The sequence below is a fragment of the Rhopalosiphum maidis genome, chromosome 3 (assembly GCF_003676215.2).
Source record: "Rhopalosiphum maidis isolate BTI-1 chromosome 3, ASM367621v3, whole genome shotgun sequence".
NCBI classification, from domain to species: Eukaryota; Metazoa; Arthropoda; class Insecta; order Hemiptera; family Aphididae; genus Rhopalosiphum; species Rhopalosiphum maidis.
The window spans coordinates 22,635,622-22,659,914 of NC_040879.1; the positions used below are offsets into that span (position 1 = coordinate 22,635,622).

The following is a 24,293-nucleotide window of genomic DNA, read 5'->3' on the forward strand; positions in this document are numbered from 1 at the left end:
TTATTTTTTATACTAAGGTACTTATTTAGAAACGCCATGTTGTTGACATTTATCCATTTCTTTAATTTTAAATATCAATAAAATGAAAATTGTTTTTGAATTTTTCAAATTATTATGTCACATTTTATAATTGTTGGAAAATATCGGGAATCAATTCGGATGTTAATTTTTAGGTACGGGAACCAATTATTCGGATGCAGCCAAAATATGTTTGTGCCTATTTCCGGTGCATTTCATTTATTCATTGGTGTGAGTAGGTACATTTATGTGTACCTACTTAACATGCTGTGAATCTTTACACTTTTTATGTCATATTACAATTATATATTAATGTCTTTGTGGATTAATTACAATGACATTCTGTCTTTATAAGTGCTTATGTGCGTAATAAATAAATATGTAAATTATTTTATTAATTAAGAATAGAATATTTGTAGGATACCAAGTAGGCATTTTAGACTATTTTACAACGTTGTATCAGTATTATTATACAATCCTAATTATCGAAATGGCTAAAATAATAATAATAATAATAATAATAATAATATAATAATCTTCGTATAAAATGGAAATTATTGTCTAACAATGGAATCAAATACATAGTTAACAAAGTGTACAAACAATTGAATATAAATTAATATTATCGCAATGCAATTCAAAGCACAAATATAACATTGTATTACAATATATCACGTACTATCAATAATAACCACTATAGTTAACGTATTAAACAATATTAAATCAATGGAAAAATAATAATTTTCATGATAGGTATATGTTATTAAACGGGGGTATCATTCTTAGCCTCATCAAACGAATCATTGAAATTAGTTTCAAACTACCGATCAACGATCATTATCATTTTGGTATATATAGGTACATTAGGTACAGTATTTGTTATTTCTAAAGCAGATGATTAAGTGTGACATACAATTAATTATATAATAATGTCTTTCAATGTATATTACATTTAAATATGTAATGCAAGTAAGTAATTTTTAGTTTTAAAACGGCCTTACATTGGCAGAAGCCGTAAGGTGTATAATATGTATATAGTATAGAATATTAATAATAATAATAATAATAATAATAATTAAAAAAAACATACATAATGAACTTGTCATATGGGCTTAGGTTTAATAATATAGTATGATTTGTTAGAGACGCGGAAAAAATAATAAATAAGAATGTAACTGATTACTATCTTACAAAGTATAACGGAATAGGGGAAATTATAATCAGAATGAGACAAATTAGTATAATATAATATTTATGGCCGGTTGATATACTTGATGATATATTATAATGATAACCTATATCATTGATTGAATTAAGTTCGTCGAGCAATACGCAATCGTCTAAAAATATACCTAAATAATGTAATATTTTAATATAGAAATGTATAATGCGTGTTACATTATATTATACGATCATTGCACTGTCGTATGGCGGACACCGCTGTGTATAAAATATTAATGAAAGTATAATATTATTCTATTGAATGCGAGTCTGCGGCTTACAGCAGACGCAGAGAAGAAGTAGCGTTACTGATACATTTTATTAGGAAACACAGAGCCGAATACCAAAACCGCCGGATAGACTTGTTGCCTAGTAATATGTATCTGATTGCCAGCACGACACACAACATTTGGCTAGTCCGGTGTAGATAGTACATTCTGAAACAATGAAAAAAACTGATTAAATATGTGTGTCTAAGAGGTTAGATTTTTAGATTAAGTAGTCGTCTTTGACCTTCACATTCCTTTAATATACCGTTTTAATCGTTAATATTCAAGCTGTGTTAAGGATGATTTAAATTCCTAATGGATCAAAAGAGCTACCCCATAAATTTTGTAATGTATTTTTTAGGCATGGGGTTAGTAAAAGCACTCAACAAATTTTTATGGATTAAAAAAAACACTGTGATTTAAAGAGATTTTTTTTTTTTATTATTTTCCAATAGCAATTGAAAACATCACAAGACGGCGTAAAATTAAAAATTGTATGTATATAAAACTGGTAATATTTTCAAAATATTAACATAAGCTATATCAAACCTCAATCAGTGTCAGTATCAATCATTCATTAAAAAAGTTTAAAAATTATATCAATAATATATTGAGTGATCGGTTTTACGAACGTCGTACGAATATTTATAGTTTACAAAACCCTTGTTGCCACACTTATGGTTTAGAAAATTCAATTCACTAATCTTACAAAACAATAGTAACAATTAGAATTACATCGGAAATATTGTGTAATCGAATAAAACAATAATAACGTTAAAAAATGTCACAACATTATTTGAAAATGTCGACTGGCGTAAGTATTTATAAAAGTACAATTAAAATTTAGGAGGAGGCTATAGAATATGGAAAATTCAAGTAAACAATTTAATAAAAAAAGTTTATTTTTTTTCAAAAATTGTCCTCAAATGCGTTTAAAGTTATAAAAAAGGGGTCTCCAGTAATCCCAGTAATGCAAATAGTTCATTTATACAAGGTCGTCAAAACATTTCATAAAATCAGTCAAGTAATACTCTTAAGTATAAATAAAACTAAAACTCCGAACTAAACATACCGTCTCAATCGCAATTTGGCATTGGGAACTGTGCTTGGGTGGTCTTTAAGCACAAACTGCCTGGTACCCCATATGTACGACTCGATGTAGCTCCGCCACTCCAGTTGCGATACATCAAAGTAAAACGTCTTTTGGTCATTGGGGTCAAGTTCGGTAAACAGCTTCTGCACGTTTGTGTTCTTGAAGTTCCATTCGTGCGTGGTGAAGAACTCTAGACACGATACCGCTTTCTGTAGCCTTTTATGGATTCGAATCAACCTGCATGTGTACGCACAAACAAATCAATTAATAATTATTTATTATGATCTATGTACATTAAATTTAGTTTACTTATCTAAGTATTAAAGTATAAACTAATGTGAAAAATATAAAATGAATAAACGTAATTGGTATTTTCGCTCGTACTAATATTAGTTAGTAGACGAATTATCTTCGACTTCTACTGTACAGAAAAGTGGTTTGTTATTTTGTTGTAATTCTTTGTTATTTTGAAAAATACTGAACATTTGTTTATTTTTTACCCCCCCCCCCCCGACAGTGGTACTAAATCAAATTTTTTACCAAAAATCACTCTAAAAGTCTAAAATCGATAATCTAATGTTTTGGACACAAAAATATAAAACACGCCTTGTGAAACCTTGTGAAATTATTAACTTAGTACGTTCATTGCTTCACTCAGGATTCTAAATTAATTTTTAAATAATTTTTTCATTATTCTAGTCATAAAGTATTTTTTTTAAGAAATTGTTGATTATTTTTAGAGCTTTATGTACAAAATCTATGTAGGAGTAAAAATATTTGTATGCAACTTCTGGAGTCTGGAGCCACTCTGAGAAAATATAGCTATGTTAAGAATAGTGACTAGATATCCAAATCCAAGAACCTTGTAATTTATATTCGGTTAAATGATATTATGATATATCTATCAAACCTTGGGTAGTACTAGTTTTAATGGTGGTAGACAGTGGCGTAATTGAGGGGGGGGGCACAATTGGTCGTACTTGCAATCCCAAATATAATTTAGGGGTTGCAAAATAATACTTTTGCAATCCCTGAAATTTTCATATTTATGGTTAATCGCTATATTGTAAAAAATAAGTAAAATAAGTAAGTAATTATTTAGTTAAGAGGACGTAATGCCCGGATGTGTTGTCTCTGACCTATTATTATCCAGGGAATTTTAAAATGATCTTAACTTACTTAAATATAATAATATCAATAAAAAGCTACGTGGGGTTATAGACGATAATCTTACCTTTACATTTTATAATAGGTCAGTTCATTCTTTTATCAAAACTAACAGTACAATACTGAAATTAGTGAACGAATATTTGCGATGTCGTGAGTGTGTAAGACTGAGATAACACATACGGGTACTACGACCTCTTAATTAATTATCAAATATAAAATGTTGAAGAATGAGAAAATTGAGATTAAATATTATCAATACTCAAACAATGAAAATAATATAATTGATTAAAATTCACTAAAATAAATTAAATAAAAATTAAGGTAAATGTACATTACTATTAATACATTGAAATAGAGAATAATAATGAGACTGCTATAGCCTACAATTTTAAAATTATAAACGATTGATATTATTTATTATATTATAATTATAAAAAGATTGTGTGATTTAAAACTTAAATAAAATTAATGTTTGTATACTATATACTAATTATAAAAATCTAAAATATTATATGGTTTCTAATAACATGTATCTATATAAAAGAAGAATTATATAGATTTAAATGTATTTTATATTAATATAATATATTAAGACATTGTTTGTTTTTATAATGTTGGGGGTGTGGGGGCAAAGTCCCTACGGGTTTTGAGCATCCTGAGTAATTTTTACAACCCTTGATATTTGTTTCTCAAATTACGCCATTGGGTATAGAGTTTGTTTTAGGACCCTCACTTTTATCAAATAACCCAATATAATCATACAACTAATATAGGTATCAAATATTCAAATTACTAATAAATAGTAATTTTTTTAAGAGTCCCTCATATTAGTTGTTGCGAACAGGATTTCCGAAACTCTAATCTGTAACTGATTCTGGATAAATCCTATGTAGAAGAATATGCTTATTGTTTGTCCATGTCATAAGACAAGAATTTTTTTAAAATTATGTACCCTGGCGTCCGCGGACTGGCAGGTGAGTTGACCTACTCTACAGCGTACATTGCACGCTATGCTCATTTTATAAATATCTATTGATCATATTGATATGTGTAATTGACAGTTAAGGAACCAGATATACTTGTTATTGAAAATATATTATTATGATTTGTTGTATCGCGTATATCTTAATGACATTGCCAATAAATGATCTATGTAGATGCAGAACACCCCTCTCTCTACATCAAACGAATTTCCACTAAAAGTTAATAGTTCAGCTCAATAATTAATTATTTACTTAATTATTTATCTATAGTTATTATGATTTGATGAGCTATGTTACATAATATTGTGTCTTTTATATTTTTTTCATATAGATTAAGATTATTCTATTTATGATTCACCGCATACATATTTTTAATTCAAGTTTTTTTCGTAATACCTAATTATTATTAAACTAATATTATTATAAATTTTTTTTATGACTCGATATTGAATTGTTCAATAATTAATTATATTATATATAAATATAACTTAAACTAGTAAGAACCAAGGACTTAAGGGTAAATGGTAAATAATGTATTAATGTTTAATATTATGCAAAACCGTGATTACATTTAATGCTAACACATGGATTGGGAAAACTTGGTGACCCGCCAACCTGTATATATTTCTGATACTTGAGTTAACAATTTAATAAAATAAAAATCTTTTTATTTGTTGCTTACTTGAAATAAACATGTATAGTATCTAACTAAAATTTCCTCAGTTCAAAAATTTTAAAATTAACATCTGCTTTTCAATTTTTACTTGTTAACCTACTAACAATATAAAAAGGTCATTCACGGTCGAGCTACCTATACTAACTACCAAGCAAATATTCCTTCATTGATGCTAAAATACGTGAATTTGACACATATTGATGTCAAACGAAGCGAAGCCCTTGTACTTTACTGTTAAGCGTTAATGATATTTTATCAAATTCTATTACATGGAATAATAGCTTTTATCATTTACAACCAATAAATATTTCTTTTTATTTTCTTTTTAAAGGAAATAAGTCAGTATTACAGTATTTTATTTATAAGCTATATAGTTACTATATAGTATTACTATAGTTCACTATTAACCTACATTTATGAATGTTAAATGTGTAGTATATAAATATTTATTTCTAGAATTGGATAGGAACACCTGTAGTTTATGTTAAAATTCCTATTTTTCTTTTCTTTGCTTATTTATTTTTTAGATGTCATATTATATCAAGTTTATATTATATTCATATATTTATTTATATTATCTTATTATTTTAATATTTAGTACCTAATAATATACCTAATAATTTCCCATCCCTTACACAAGATAAACCTTAAAAGAGCTAGGTAAATTAAAATTGTAATTAAGAATATTTAATTTGTGTTGATTAAATAATGATTCAATAATATGTGTTGATTTTCTTAATATTAAATGAAAAAAAAATGTATAATGTTGTATAGTCGTATAGGTAATAAAAAAACAAGCGTTTGTCCCAGTTAAATTGTCTCTTTAATCTGCAATAGTAATCTATGTAAATATGCAATATCATTATACTTATTTGTGAAATCTTACCTCGGTTGTCTACCGGTAATTTTGGCGAGCGCATCAATGATGTAGGCAGGTGCCATTTGAAAAGCGGCTACACACAAATAGTTGACGACTCTGTTGCTTTTGAAACTGCCACCCGGGTACCACAAAATGTCACTAAATGGATTCTCTAATATGAACTCGTGGCCTAACCGTTCGATGTCTTTCCAGTAAATTGGATTCGTTGTGCCCGACGTGCAATGATAGATGTCTATTCCCTTTGGTCTGCAAAAAGTCAAATAATTCGTAAATATTGAAAATATATATATTATATTATAAAAAGATTATAAATAAAATTATCTAAGTTTAATAGTGTTTATTTTGTAAAAATTAACCTAAGAGTTAAAAAAAATTCAAATCAAAAGACAGTTGCGAACACAGGAAAAATTTGTTTTTCAGTAATTAGAACTCAAAAGCACTGTCACAATCATAATACTAATAAATAGTCATTAATAGAGTAGCTGGGTATAAGGCCGTACCTAGTGGATGGAGGGTTTAACTTCCCCCCCCCACCCAAAGATATTTTTTTCGCCAATCGTCCATTTTTAATACAAATTGTTCAATGTTTGCAATATTTATATTGAATATAATGATTGGAAATTTGTCTGCAATTCGTATGTCATCTTTTTAGATTTCGTCCGCAACTCACATAGTTTTTATTACTTAGTCTGCAATTAGGAAACATTGTAATATTTTTTTCATGCTGTTTGATACTGAAATTGTTATCACCATTAGAGAAACACATCTAAATTGTTTAAATGAAAATAGAGCTATTTGTGATGTAGTACATAATAAATATGGCCATGTGGATTCACATATTCATTTTAGAATAATCACGAAATAATTTTATTTTTTAGTGATAGTTGGCTAACTGTAACATAATCGAATTAATGAGAAAAATATCCAGTTCAAAATCAATTGGATAGAGAATAATAAATGTAGTAATAATAATCTGTACGTCGATTTTGTAACGAAGTTTTTAAAAGTGTTGAAATAATTTATATGAAACGGTCATATTTATTTTATAAATTAATTTATATTTTCTTCGTTTTATAAGTGGTTATATTATAGTTGAAAAACTATTGAATATTAGATACTCGTCAACAGATGATTTCGAAAACGAAAAATAAATTAAAGAAAAAAGCATTTGAGCACATTAGATAAACCAAATTAAATATGGCAATACATTTTTTATGTTCAATTTATTCATTGGATTAATTCGTAGACATCGTTGGAAAAAGGTATGTTTAAATTAAAATGTATTTATTCAAAACATAATTAACTTTTCATAGTCATAAACAGTGGCGAAGCTTAAGTTTTTAGTTGGGGTGACATTGAATAAAATGACACTAATACGTTTGGATTCCTCCCTTTTTATTTTACCTATTCGATAATACATTTTTTTTTCGTATGAGCAATTAATAATTCCATCGTTCAAAATGACATAACACATAAATTATATCATCAGCCATGAGGACAAACTACAATATAAAAACAACAATATTAAGAAACACGTAGGTACCTATCGGCTATCAGTAATAGCGATTTGCAGGGGACGATGGCGTAACAACGCGATGGAGATGTCAATAATTGAGGAAATCCGAATAGCGAGACGTGTCTCATAGCGAAGATAGTAAACCCCACTTACATTAAAATCCCCCCTATACCCACGCACCCATAATTGGGAGACATTGTATCGCAACGTCTTTTTGATATAATACAATATTTGGAATAACTCGCGTGGTCGTATCGCGCGCATCTAATCTATTTTAATAATTCTTAAAGACCATATAACCGTACAACGAAAAACCAATTTTAACAAATATTAAAACATGTATCATTTTTATAATATAAATGACGTTAAAATTTGTGAATATTTTATAAAAAAAAAATATTTTTCCTGTGTTCTAATTTCTTAGTGGATAGACGTTGTCTCATTTTCTCCTATGACGCTTCGCCACTGGTTATAAAGAACATAATACCTGTCACCTTATATTAGACCAAGTAGTTAAATTTTATTATTCAAATGACTATTTCTTATTAGTTTCATTAAATATTGATCAACACTTACACTGCCTAAATCACATTGGACACTCTTATCATTAATATTATTTTCAAATACTTGAATAAAATCAATCAATAAAATTATAATTTAAACCAAATAAATATTCACTTTGGATTTTTAAAAAGTTAGGGTCATATTTTGATTTACACATACCAGTGTGCTTGATTTAAATGAAAGTGGCGTGAATTGATTTTCTCTTTTTCTAGTACGTCTATCACATATACATGTAAATGGTAAAGTAAGAGTAGGTTGATCACATTTTTTTTTAAATAGTAGGGAATGCATTAAATTTTAATATGATCACTGATTTTATGTCAGGCACAAGTTGCTCAAGTAATACACCAGACTCATTGAGACAGTCAAATATCATCACTTTTAAAATGGGCTGACAAATAAGTTCTATTTTTTTTTCTAGTATAAAATATTTACGTTTAAAAGAATAAAGAAGATATTACAAGATAATAATAACTAAAATAAATTTAGGCAATAAAAACATTGGAATATGGTGGTTAATATTAAACACGGTTGGTGATTTATTTGTAAAATACGAATATTAAACGAACGGTTGTATAAACTATGGATAAAATACATTTTTTTAGCTTCCTAGGTATATTATTTATTATTTCGATAGAACCTTAGTATTAGACTATAGGGAAGTGTCTAAGCTTTTGTAATATGAAAACTCCATTTAATTAAGTTACATTCAAAACAGTTGTATAACTTTGACTAAAGTGCGTAATTAAATACCTAATAATATATTATTTATAGATAAGCTTAAAGGTTATTATTAAAGAAGATACAAAATTTGTTTAATATTTTCGTTGAAATAAATTGCCATAATTTGTAGCAAAGATAATTTTTCACCTTTCTATGTTATGCTTATGTTATTGTAACTACTAAAACTATATTTAATCATATAGCTAAATGCAATAAGCATTTTATGCCTTAAATAAAAAAAAAAATAGTTGGTTAATATTGAAGAATATTTCTAAGAGGCTTATATTTATAACCATATACGATATACAATATAATATAGCATATGTATTATGTATATTATTATACTATACATCGCATATATCTAAGTATTGTGATTTTAAAATATCAGTAACATATTTTATTACTTGAGCTTGAGATAATCAATTTTACTGGTCATTTCAGTAATGCGTATGAGAAATACGGATGCAGAGATCCATACGAAGGATGCAAAGAGGTAAACTACTGTTTAAGGATAAAATATCAACCACTCAAAGTGATTACTTAAATAATTAATTAAATGATAAATCATGGAAATAAAAATCAATCATTAAACATTTAATAATGCAAAAATTTAAATCAGAGTGAAATGGTGCTAAGTATAAGTGGTACCAAAGGTGTTGGGACACTAATCCCAATTTAATGATTTTGGCGTTGGATAGTGTTGTGCAGTTATATTAAATTTGAGATAAAAAAACAAATCTTTACATTCTAAAAATAATTCTGAGCCGAGCTTGTTTAAAAAACTATAGTTGAGATATTTCTTTATAACTGATTAACGTTAACATTTTTTCTGTAAAAAAAATTAATGAGAAAACCAAAAAATATGTATTGGCTCAAATTCTGATTTTTAAAGACGGTACATGATATTTTTCTTAACACCCATTATTGTACCCAACAAAACTATATACAGACAAAGATACCAAAAGTAAATTAAAAAATAAGACCGCATAAACCAATAATTCCTTACTTCGATTAGAAACAAAGATATGCGTGTCAGAATAAACTATATATTTCAAGATTTAAATGAAATGAAATTCAATATAATTATACAATTGACAGTCGTAGTCTACATAATTGTATTTGTATTTATCTAAATTTACATTGGATTTTGTATAGGTATTCAATATTAAGATATATATAATTTAATTGTAATACCTTTTTACTTTAAGGATTTATACAACGAACAACTGTAAAGATATTATAGTTATTAGAATAATCCATTAACTTGAATACATGCAAATCACGTCGTTGGTTTATTTACTGTCAATAAATTTATTTCGTATTTCACGTTTACGAAAACTAAAGCCGATGATGTCATAGTAAAATATGTTACCTATTGATGGCCGTGTACCAGGCAGCCGATATTAATAAGTTGATACATATATCTACTGGGACCAGGTCAGCAATCAAGTCCTTATGACATAGCAGTGTTCTCAGAACCCCTTTGCCGGCGCCAGCTAACAGGCCCGTCGGTCCATTTAAATTGTCTACCCATCCTAATATCGGTTCTCTCCACGATGCCGTAACTGTGTTTGTACAAAAAAAAAAAAAAAACAAAAACAATGCAATAAATAAAAAAAATAGAAATAAATAATTAAGTGCAATGCGTGATTGAAATAGGTGATGTATTTTATTAGTACAAACTCTTATTATGTACAATATGTAATCTATTACAATTATCTGCACTAATTTCAACTGAAAATTACCTATTGATGGTCTGACGATTACTATGGGTAATCCATCGCCTAGTTGTAATAACATCTTTTCCGCTAATGCTTTCGTGAACGTGTATGTGTTTGGCCATCCTTTGATAATCCTGAAAAACAAAACCAATGTTTCATTTTACTGGTACATTTTAATACAATAACAATGCTCTATATTTTATGAAAATAATAATTATTTATTTGTTTTTGAGTTTAGAATTTTAAAAATGTAACATCAATTATAAACGAATTTATAATACATGTATTCCAAATTTCAATATCAAATTTCTATCTACATAATATATCAGTCTAAATATCATACATTTGGAAACTAAAACATTATGCACATCGTTTAAATTAGATTATTATTAAAATAAATAACAATTTATAATAATAGTCAATTAGTTATAAATATTAAATGTAAATATACACATATAATAAACATAATTAAACCTCAGTGGTTTTATTTCTTCAAATAAAAATGAAATTAAAATATTTGAATAATTATGCGAAGTAATTTACAAGTTCACAGTATCCCCACTTCAGTAACTTGGTTGATTGTACAAATATTGAAAAATTATAAAGAAAAAAGAAAAGCGGAAAAGAAAATATGAGAATTAATTTTTTAGATAATAACTAAATGTTCACTATCTAAAAAGATAACTTCAATTATGCAATACTGTTTTATTTTTTTTTATATAAATAACTCTTACAAAATTAAAGGCGCCACTGTTTTGAGTGAGTAAATATAGTGGTTCATATTAACTACTTTCACCACTACATAAAATATACATAATAATAAATAAAAAAAAATATTTTATTTGTATATTAAATCATTTCTTTTTTTTTTTTTGTGAAATCGATAATTACATCATTGTAAAATTAATTTTTGTTTTGAATTGTAGTCAAAGATCGTTTCTTAATTGATAGAATAAACAATCATAGAAGTATCCTTTTTTTTTCAACAAGAAAATCAGCGTTCAGTGCTTACACTTATTGCTGAAATTGTTATTGATCTAATTTTGTAACTTTTGATAAGCTATCTGATTGTTATTAAATTTGAGATACATCCACAGTTCATGATTGATTATTATATGAAATTAATTTAATGAGTACGAAATATGAGGTACAATTGCAAAATCAGAATGTTCACCATATTTATATCTTTAAACGAGTTCGTTGCATTTGTAAGAAATTTTATGACATACCATTCAAATTTTGAAAAAACTTTTATAAAAAAACAATTCAGTTGAATTATTTCTGCAACTTATTTCATTAATTTTTGGAATTAATACGTCGATGATTTCAAAATAGTCTTCGGTAATTTATTTTTCTATGTACTAATAATACTTCACTCTTTGCCTTTTCAATCTTATATATATATATATTTATAATTACTGTTCCTATTTTAAGTAAAAGCATTTAAAATCTGTTCTTATATTTTTAAAAAATTTAAAAATTAATTTTTTTTTATTGCTATTATTTACATCAAACATTTTTGTTTGTATTTTATTAAAAAGTATTGTTGCTTGATGTAAAATATTTTCAAATATTAAAAGAAAAAAGTTGAAATCAAAATCTTAAATTGTTTGTTAAGATTCTGTTGCACACGATATCTTTTCATTATACCGTGTCTATTTTCTACAATCGAATATATACTTTTCTGTACTCAAACATCATTTCAATGAGTTAACTATTTTAATTTCACCGTGTTGGAGTCACAGACTGAAATCCCTATATATAAGTCAATTCTATATCAAATGCATTAATTATTTTTGTTAATTTGGAAAAAATGATGAAATTCTAGATATAGTTGTGAAAAATATTTTACATTATTTCATATAATCAATATTAAATTTAGTATCTTAGTATAACAATGAACAAATATTGCATCTTTACATTTTGAGCGAATTATAATGTTTGTAAATCATGATGTTGTCCTGACATGACGGCAGCTCTGTAATAAGTTTGTGGAACTTATTTATCTTTGCAGTTATATTAATGTAATAAACAAAAAACATATTCAGCTAAACAGTTATCAGAGAGATCGTGATTTAAATCTACAAATCCTAAAAATCTTTCTTCTACCTCCATTAGTCATATATATCATAAATTTATAGATAATTGAGATTTGGACATGGTGTCCGTTGTTTTATTCATGAATACAGAAACAAAATCTGTATGCTCAATTTCGTTTTTGATAGTTTTTAATAAAATATTAGAAATTGTTTGTTTTAGATCATTTATAACTCGAAAGCGCCCATAAAAACAGTAGATGTTGAAAGATATCCACTTAATTTTGGATTGAGTTTGTTCATTAAATGTATTAAGTCGTAAAATGTTGGATCTAGGTTTCCCTTTAGTTATGATATTTACAATTATCAGATCTAAAACTTAACTACGATTTTAATAATAATGTTTCAATAATACTATTACATTCATTACACCTGAAGAACTTGACGAAAGTTTTGCAAATAAATTGTTTGAAGAGAAATAATTGTTTTATGGGTAAACATCGAATGTTGTAAATATTTAAACTTGAAATGCTCATAAAAAATTAATTTGACTTTCCGGTAGAATTTTTTTTCACGTATAGATCGACCAACTAATAACGAACCTTGTATTACATTTTTAAATCTGAGATACTATAACAAAAATTTTAATGAAATTTTAACTACAAAATAATTTATTATTTTTCATGACTTTTATCAATTTTGTAAAAACTCTAACTTAAACAATTATAAAAAAATATTGTGACTATAGATTTTTGATATTTTGTAACTGAGAAATGATTAACTTATGAGAAGCTTTTTATTCAATTGTAGTTTATAAAGAAATAAAAATAAAAAAGTCTCATACCTATAAATAGTTTGAAATAATTTGATTTTATTATGAATAAAAAATAATAACATAAACATTCTGTAAAAAATTCAAATGTCTATAATTATTGGTTTTAGAAATTAAAAACAAAAATAATCAATTTTTTTTAAAAGTTGGATTTGCGTAAAAATTCCCATTTTTCCTTTATTTGTTATTTGTTCTTCTCAACTATAAATATAAGTATTGGGAATTTTTGAATTTGACCTCTCAAAAGTACAAACAAGAATCATTTCGATAACCAAAATATTATTTTTGAAAAGCGAAAAGTTTTATTGACAGCATGTAATAATAAAAATAACACACCATAATAAAATCAATACATTTATTGCTCCGCTCAGAATCTAAAAGTTTATATTTAGATACTTTGATATTTTCAGTTTTATGTTTAAAATGCTTAAACAATAAACATATTTTTGAGTTATTATAGACGACTGTTTTCATTATTGTATTATCATAAAAATGAATATATAAATAATTACATTTTAATTTTAATTATAAAAAAAATTAATACTATTACTTTATTACAAACTTAACATAGAGATACCATAATATAATAAATCAATTTATTAATTAAATCTTATAAATTTTTCCAATACTCAATCAAGTCCTAATTTATAGTTAGTCACTCATTAAAGGTTTCTGTATCTATTTGGGATCCTGAAACATCTAATGGTACATTGGGTAAATCGAGTTCAAGGGATTCGTTGTTCATGGTGGTGGTTATGAGAACCTTACCAGACTTTTTAAAGCAGTTTACTATACATAAATAGTTAAACCTTTTTTTCTAGACTATAAATTATTTTAAGACATAATACAGTATTATAAATTATCTAGTGCGGCGTAATACTTCAATAATAGGTGCATCATAACCCAATAAAACCATGTTTAACACTGTATATTGTTGAGATAAATGACTAAAAGTTCCATCACCATGCAATCCTCTCCTAAAAAAGTTAAGTCATTTTTATTTGTTTTGTTAATCTCAATTCTTCAAATATTTTAACTATTTCAGTTTTGTTTGTCAAAATTATTTTGGTCATCAGATGATGGAATAGTGAATTTCACCTGGACACTAAAGGATCTAAAAATTTACAGCCACATATTTACCTAAGACTTTATCAGCTGTAACTGTACTCTTTAAGATAGATTCCAAAAATCTAATTAATTTTTGAAATTTGGATTCAGATATTTTGTTGTATTTATTATCTTCAATAGAAGAAATAATAGCTGCAATTAAATTTAAGCTATGCGCACAAGAACCAATATGTGGAGGCAAAAAATAATATAATTACTTGTTTCAAGTTGTCCTGTGTTTGAAAGAACAGCATCAACATTTACTAATCTAAAAATTGAAAATGTTTATGAACTGTGCGTAATGATTCATGCTTCTTCCTATGATGCTTTTCCTATGCAATTTTAACAGTCTCGCATAAAAGCAGTTTCAATTTATATTACGCCGCGTTAAGTATAAATAAAGCATTACGAAAATAAATCACCCACAATTATTGTGGGTATCAACAATGTCCGATGAGTGGCGACACGGCGGCCCGTACGATCTATTGTAGCATTGTGTAACCATCAAACATAGTACATGTTCTAAAAATAACTGATAATTTTTATTAAATTGTTAATTTAAACAAGACTTGAATTTTTTTAAAACAATTTTTTCTTTTTTTTTGCCGTAAGCAGTGCTTGCAATACTTAACGTACGCTACACCCCCGTACAACAATACATTTAATGCTCATAATAATTATACTACATATAAATTGTTCTTTAGTGCAGGTATGTATATTTCTAATATACTTGTAATTTGGTATTGTATTAAAATGTCAAAAATATCTTTGAACCCAATCGCTGATGTTAATCCCATCATAAACATGTCCAGTGGACTACCATAGAAACTAAACCCTCCCTGATGCACGCCTATACGTATCTAAATTCACACAAAGTATATTATTTAACTGAGTTATAATAAATAAATTTACTCAATTTCGCAGCTTTATTTATTAATTCAAACATTGTGAGTATTAGTGTTAGTGTGAGGTAACAGTGTACCTTTATCATATTGATTCACGATTTTATCGTTTCGACTTTTATCACCATAATTAATGATATTGAAATTTATAACCTAAAATTATGTAGGTATACACAAATCTCTAAACGATAGCCTAAAGACATATCAACTAATATTCAATAGCGGTAATACCATAGATATATATTATAGCTATATTTTACTAGGTTTAATTAGAATTTATATCTTAACCATCGTCCATCTGTACGAGTAAAATTTCGGTCTCATGATTTCATTAGCAATTTCATTAATTTTATCTTCAACTCATTATTTTTACTTATTAGTGTTTTAAGTTGTATACTTCGTTTTTATTTTTAAAACTGTATAAAAAAAGCCTAATTATAAGAATTAAATAATTGTATGTAGTGCCCTGTGGACTTTAACGCAGATTGTTATTATGTTACAATAATGTATGATGGGCAAATACGTAATAGCGAGATATTGTTTGGATAATGAAGTAATTCAAATATAAAATGATTTATTAAATAAAAAAAGGTTCATTAAACAGGTAGGTACATATTAAAAATATATAGTATGTTCGTGTATTTAATAATGAATTTGATTTAATATTAATTTTAGGTTCTGTGTTTGAGAAGATAATTTGTAATTTAATAATTAATTATTAATATATTTAAGTATTTAACTATAAATAAAACATAGAATATAAAAATATAAATTCTACTTACATTATATACAGGATGATTCGTTAATCATGATTATCCTAATGTTTTCACTTGATAAAGAATTAATTAAATTCCTATATTGGAATTTCAATATATCTTATAAAGTATATATTTTCAAATATGTATTTAAATTTTACAATATTTAAGGAGTGTCCTGTATCATTTCTTTTTTTTTTATTTCAAATGAAATTCATCTTGTTTCTATTAAATCGTTAATCCTGTATCTTTTTTGAAAACATTGAGTAATTCTTGAGTTATTTAATTTCATAAACTAAAATAGATAATTTTAAATATATTAAAATACTAGTAGGCTTATTAAAATTTTATAGTTAGTAAAAATTTTTCAGAATTTAAGAAATAATAGATTCAATAAAACTAGTCGATAATTTTATGAAACAATTTTTAAAGACTGTTATGCTTATTTCCAAAATTATTATTTACTAAAAAATGTACAGTTTAAGTATGTTGGTTTTCATTTGAAAATAAATATTTGTGTCAAAAGACACTCCTTAAATAATATAAAATATATATAAATGAAGTAATTCTTAAATAAACTTAAAAAATCTATAAATTGGAATTTATATTTATATATTATTAAAGGAAAACATGTTTGGTATATAATATTTATTATCTTTTGTGTTTTAAATATATTTAATAACTAACCATTTTGTTATCAATATCTTATTTAAACTTGAGATCTATAATAAATGCCTTCTTGCCCCTATATCATTTTTTTAAACATACCACTGATCGAAACCAGGATAAAGATAACCGATGTGTATATCTTGTTTTTGAATCAATAAATACCTATGCCTTATATATTATAAAAACCAAACTATTATATGTAGGTAGGCAGTCTGTTTTCAAGGTTTAAGGTCAAATCGTCGAGTTCTTGTTTCATACAGCAAACTCAAATAAATAATTATTATCATAATTAAATAAGAACAAGATAAAATATAATACTTAAAATTTTTCTTTTATTGTTTACTGAATGTTAGTATATTACTTTTTATAAATAACTCATTTATTAAAATGTATTTAAATGTTAAACTTACACATGGAAAAAAAATGTTGATTAAAAATTAAAATGTTTATTTGTTTGCATATATCAAATGAAAATTTTACTTTACTTTTGTAAATATTTTAAATTACTATTTTAATATCAACGTTTATTCCTTGTGAATTTTCAATAGTGTATGGCCAGTCAAACGTGTTTTACGGATGGTTGATTATATCATGTTTTAAGACATCATAATGAAAGTAATGTTCATTTAGAATTAGAATTACTGATGAGTAAAGTAATTAATATTTTAATAATTTATTTATTGAAAATAAAACATCTTCATCGCAATTTTGAAATACATCAAAAGCATGCTTAAGAACTATTTATTGATCCTTTTGATGCTCACGTAGGTATTCAATTTTCATTTAAAATATAGTATTCATCAAGCAATTGGGAGAATATTGATATTTTTATAAAGTAATATATTAAAAACATTTACGATTGGTTTTAACTTATAAATGCCTACTGTTTGGTAGTTAAGTGTTTATTTTTTTTAATTAGATGGAAGTAAAAACAATTACAGAAACAATTTTTTGTTCGCGAGAAACGTATTTAGATTATCAAAAATATTCACCAATGTCGACGTCTTTAAAAATATATTAGTATATTAGTATATTTATTTATATATTTTTTTTCCCAAGTATCCGTTACAAATTTAAAGTTGTTTTATTCTTGCTCCTTTTGTAATTTATTTTTAATATCACTGATTAAGAAAGTATTATCTTTATTAGGTACCTATAAATTAATTCAATGCTTTACACCGAGTAAACGATAAAATAAAATTATAAAAATAGTCAAAATATGGTACTCTTTGAATTTTTAATATGATGTATATAATAGAAGTAAAAAAATAATCTTGACTATAATATCATTTATAATATATTATATTATATAGTATGATTTAGAAAAAAAACAATTTTTAACTAAACCAACGAAGATAATTTGTTTTGATAATAGAAAATTCTAAAATATGAAAACAACAGAAATTATGAATTATATATATTATTTTATGTTGCACCTAAATTATACATCGTATACCATTTGGTACGTAATCGTGTTGTGATTTAATCAGGTAAAAAGGGATCGGGGCGCAATCGTGTTATACCCATTGCTAGGGTATGTACAGCATAAAAATATGCATTTCATTTTGTTAAAATATGCAATAAATTTACCATACTTGTTTAAACTAACATTAAGTAAAAAAGAAGCATCTAAGAATTTTCAATAAACTGAGTAAAAATAGCTTATTGAAATGTAAAAATACTAACAATTTAAAGTTATTTAAATGTTGTTATCCAATATATCGATGTTTGAATTTAATAGGGTGGTGATAAGGTTCAAAATTAGTAACCACAAAACTTAAAACCATACTTTGAATTTTATATAATTTTAAATATTACTATAGAATCGGATATCGTGTTTATTGAACACCGACGTGTCTGAAAAATGAGTCCATAGACAGTGATGTAGCGAAATAGCCTATTTATAACGCCGCGTTTCATAATCGTGTTATTAAAATATATTTTTGGAAAAAAAGAAAACAATTATAATACTATGAAATTATAGAAAAATGTATCCAATTAAAGTGTTAACGCTGAAAGGGAAGGAAAAAAAAGTTGACTAATAAATTGTATAAGTAAAAAAATATATACATGTGCGTATAATACTATTTTATTGATTAGTTTTAACATTCCCTTGCGTTTTAGGCATAAGGGGCTTTTGTTAATAGTTCAATTATAATTATAATAATCTGGTAAAAAAGTTCCCATTTTGCATTTAGTAAATATAAACATTTTTCCATAAAAATTATTATTATGATTATCACTGATAAAATGTCGACTAAACGAAAATAAAAATTTCAAAATATGTCATATCGTATGTTATAGTGAACTAAATCTAGATAATACAAATACTTAAATACAATTATAAAATTGTGCATAGATTTTTTTCAATAACAGTTTCTCTGACTGACAACTGTTGTAACATTTTAAAGAAATTTAAGCTAAGGAAACGATTGAACGAAGTTAATCGTTTATCTGTCAACCCCAAACTCTGAGATTCTTTAACTGATTTTTTAGTTTGCAATATCGTTCTAACTGCAGATTTGAGATATAATTTTGTCCCAACATATCTGATCGATGTTTATAATTTAATAACATACTTAAAATTAATTTGGATCGACCATCGAAGAAAACTCTAATTTGACATTGTCAGTTTGACAATATAATGTCTTATATAGCTATCATACTCAATACCAATATATATAAAAAACGGTTTGCCTCCTATAATGTCCAATTAGTTGTCCAGTATGTATGTTGTACAATAACTACAATACTGAATACGTACGTTTTATTTCTTATTATTTATTTTAAGTGTTTAATATCTACACACTATTTTTAATTCTTGAACTTTGGTATGTTTAAGAAATAATAACCAAGAGAAAAAAGGTAGGTAAGTGAGTACCACTCTGTTGTACAATAAATTTTAAGTGGTTCACTATTATAGGTCTGTTAAATTTGAATTCAATGATATATATCATAATATACAAAAACGATTCTGCGATTTTGAGCGAAAACGGTCATCAGCTTATATTACTAAGTGATAATGTTTTTTTATATAGTTAATAGTCAATTATTTTACTTTTAGTATTTTACCAGGTTGATACATTTTTCTAAAATATTGCAGTGCTTATTATATTATTATTATTTAATAATAATAATAATAATATAATATGATATATTTATTCCGTATTACGTATTTCAATTTATAACAAAAAATTTAATAACATCTTTCTGTAAATATCGTTAATCAGTTTTTAAAGAAATCAAAAATGGTATACATCGTATTGTAAAAAGCATAATAATATAAAATACATAACAGTTTAAGTTCACGCGAATAATATTTTTAAGTTGTAACAAAATAATTAACCTATCGTTATTTATCGTTTAAATAAGTAATTTCGTCCAAATTCAAACTTAGGTATCTAGAAAAAATAATTATCTTTATATATTTTTAGATTTTATGTTAACAATATGAACTATTTGAGGAATCTTGTATTAAAGTTTCCTAAGTTAGATAAAAAAAATAACTTATTATGAATTTTTAACTACAAAATAATTTACTAATTTTCGAGATTTTTATGAATTTTGTCTAAATTCTAACTTTATATGCTTATAAAAAATATTGTGTCAATAATTTTTTTATATTTCATAACTGAGAAATGATTAACTTATGAAAAGTTTTGTATTCAATTTTAAAGCATTTCTAATAGGCAATTTTTAATTGACATTTAAAAAATAAAAATAAATTTTTTATGAAGCTAAAAATAATTTTATTTTTGAAAAACCATAATATAAATATTTTGTGGTTATTTATTTTTCGAGATATATTAAAAAAACCAATTTTGTCGAAAATCGGATTTACGTAAAAACTCTCATTTTTCATTAATTTTTGTTAGTTTTTCTCAATTGTAAAAATAATTACTGGGAATTTTTAAATTTGACGTATTTAAGGTACAAACTAGATGCATTTTAATATCCAAAACTACTCTTATTTTTGAAAATCAAAGCATTTTATGAACAACTTATTGTGTACTCATTTATAAAAAAAATACACATCATGTAAAATCAATACATTATTCTCAGAAACTAAAACTAAATGCATTATGTTTCTTATCGTGTTATACGCATGCATAATATTGTACCTATATTTATATATTAAAAATATTCTTTTTCACAGCTATTAGTTTCTAGATTTCTCAAACCAGTGTTTATTAATAAAAATAAAATGCAACAAGATTTTAAAAGATTTAAAAAAGTACTTTTTCTTATTATGTTTCTTTATATTAAAATATTCTAAATTGTTTTCAGTCTTGGGCCTCATATAATGTAACTACTTGTCCTATCAAAGTAGTTACACTATTTAAGTGCTTAGTTATATTTATTTTATAAGAGCTATCTAGTGCTATTAATCATTATCTTGAATAAAAATCATTAATTATATGATGAATGTATTTTTTAATTTGTATTTACTCCTCGATAATTGTGTTATTATATAGCCTAAACTTAAACTAAGTAGTAAGTTTTATAACAAATACAACTGTCATATGTTTATTTGTGTCTTATTGTTTTTTATAAGTCATATGCGTTAAATATTTTTACTAAAAAAAAATAAAAATCATAAATGATTATTTATTATTTATCTGATAATAATAATTATTAATAATGTTTATTTTATTTTATGACCGATGACAGTTATTCATTATATTAGAATACTTGTATACCTACTTAATGTATCTAAGTATATTTTAAACAATTCCTTGACTTAATATTATTTATTCTTTAACATGCAAAGATAATGTAAAACTGCTATTAAAATAATTTACTTTACTTAAAATATTTTATTTAACTCATGTATACTCATTTCATCATGATTCGTGACACAGACGACTGACGATAACATTTATAAAATACCTATTTAATTCATATTTGCTATATAACCAAACATTTTTGGAATAACAAATTAACTTAAAATATATCTAGATTATGTAAATTATTAAATTACTACTGTTGATATAAATCATAATTCTATAACATAATTTAGGACATTTTCTTTTCAAGGTTTGGAACGTTTGTACCCAGTTTATTGTATATTGGAGCTTAGGACATTTTTAGTAATAATAGAATCAAGGACTTCAAAGTTTAAAATAGTATGACGTATAATTATTAATTTATTACCTATAAATATCTTTATCTTAAACTTTCATACTTATATTGTTTTCTATTATTTTCCTTCATTTTTTCTCGTTATTTATCGTTAACGTTCTTTTAAATGAAAATGTCAACAAAAATAAATGTCACTCCGTGTTTTTTTATTACGTGTACGAATGATTTAAATACTCGTAAATAAACATTTTACTACTACGTAATATCACAATAATTGTTATTTCATCCATTATGAACTATGTAAACTACATGAAAATATTAATTAATTATGTTCGGCGGAGTTCAGCTATTTATTCACAATCACTCAATATAGGTACACGGTAGTGACTGTCTCGACATAAAACGTTATTTATTAAGCGTTTATTATTGTACATCTCCCGACAATTGACTGTATAGCCGTAAATTAGTTAAGATTGTCAATAGTCAGTCGTTGAATATATAGAGTCCGTGGGTAAAGTATATTTGAGGAGAAAAATATTATTATAACATATTATTATCAGTTAATATGGTAAGGAAATATATGTATTTTTACCACTTAAATAATATAAGTACTATTTTTTTTTTATATTGTCAACAAATGTAAGGTTTATATACTGTTCATTCAAACAATTATAATATTAAACTATATAATAATAAACTTACTTTGGTGTTATAGATTCCAGAAGATCTTCATCAAGACAGTCGACACATTGAATAATTTTTTCTGGGTCTGCAGGAATGGGATACAAATGTTCTTCAACATCTTGCCGGTTGCAATTACAATACGCAGTGGAAACGTGTACAAAGGCCTAAAACATATGTATACATAATATAATATAATATAATATAAGCGTATGTGTGAGAAAAAGTTAAGGCATATAAAAATTAAATCATAGGTAGTTATTCTAAATTCAAAAGTGTAGACATAAGATGTAGATAATATATTTGTATCTATGAATAAATTTAAATAGTTTCAATGTTTTTTAATACCTTCTGATAAATTATTTATTATAAGATTAAAATATATAACGATTTAAATATTTTATTTAATTACATACTATGTAAATAAAAATAAAAATTAGAACATTTTAAGTTTTTAATTATTTTATAATTTATATTTACAAGGTAATCACAAGTGTTTAAACACTCTAAACTCGTTATTTCCAAACGTTAAAACTTTTTTGAAAATATCATTTTTTTACATAATTTAATGTTATAGTAAATATGTTTTAAGTTTTAAAAATAATGAGCTGGGCTTGGAAGTTTTAGTAAATGTATATTTTTTGATAAGTTATAAATGACCATAAAATATCAAAAGTAATTTATAAATTTATTTCACACTTTCTTGTCGTCGTGTAAAAAATTTAATTATGCTAATTTATGCATATTTACGGTTTTTAGTGCTATTTTGGTAATTTAGAGTCTTAAGTGCTAGTTATAGGAATATTTTATGTAATAATGGAAATAAACAATACAAAATACAACTCCAATAAATTATACAAATATGCTAACAAAAACATTATTTTGATTTTAAAATAGCCAGTATGTTATTGGTTCTTAATGATAATCGTATCGAACAATTTATTCAGTCTAATTAAATATCTATAATTCCTAAATATATACTACCATATTTTATATAAAAAAAAAATAGATAATTTATAAAATTAAAATTTTAAAAATGAACTTAACAATTTTATTTTTCACATTTACCAATTTTTGGTACTATTTCGGCGTTAATATAGGTGTTTTTAATTGCATATTAAAGTTCTAAAAATTAAATTTTTTAGTGATATAATTTTCAAGCCCTAATAACGAGTCTTTAATTCTTAAATGGATTACCTTGTACATTGTAGAGAAATTTGTGAAGTATATTAAATGAATACAGTTCCTATAGTTTGAAAAGTTCAAACAAGAAATATAATTTTTTTTTTTTATTTATTAACTTTTAATTGTTTCAACAAAATCTTTGTTGAAACAATGTTCACAACTATTTGTATACTCATATTTATATAACATAATATGATATAAATGTATTAT

The 24,293-nt window shown here is 25.0% G+C and overlaps 1 protein-coding gene across 3 annotated transcripts in view; it reads right to left on the reverse strand.

Annotated features, from left to right (window-relative positions):
• Positions 1-24,293, reverse strand: part of LOC113555636 (putative fatty acyl-CoA reductase CG5065) — a 47,046-nt gene continuing 22,753 nt past the window's right edge. For all 3 annotated transcript variants that reach the window (XM_026960099.1, XM_026960100.1, XM_026960101.1), the window contains exons 4-9: positions 22,920-23,065; positions 10,859-10,968; positions 10,486-10,678; positions 6,317-6,556; positions 2,581-2,838; positions 1-1,676 (exon numbers count right to left, since the gene is read on the reverse strand). In XM_026960099.1, the coding sequence (XP_026815900.1) occupies positions 1,517-1,676; positions 2,581-2,838; positions 6,317-6,556; positions 10,486-10,678; positions 10,859-10,968; positions 22,920-23,065 (1,107 nt within the window). In that variant the 3' untranslated portion in view covers positions 1-1,516. The remainder of the gene's footprint in view (positions 1,677-2,580; positions 2,839-6,316; positions 6,557-10,485; positions 10,679-10,858; positions 10,969-22,919; positions 23,066-24,293) is intronic.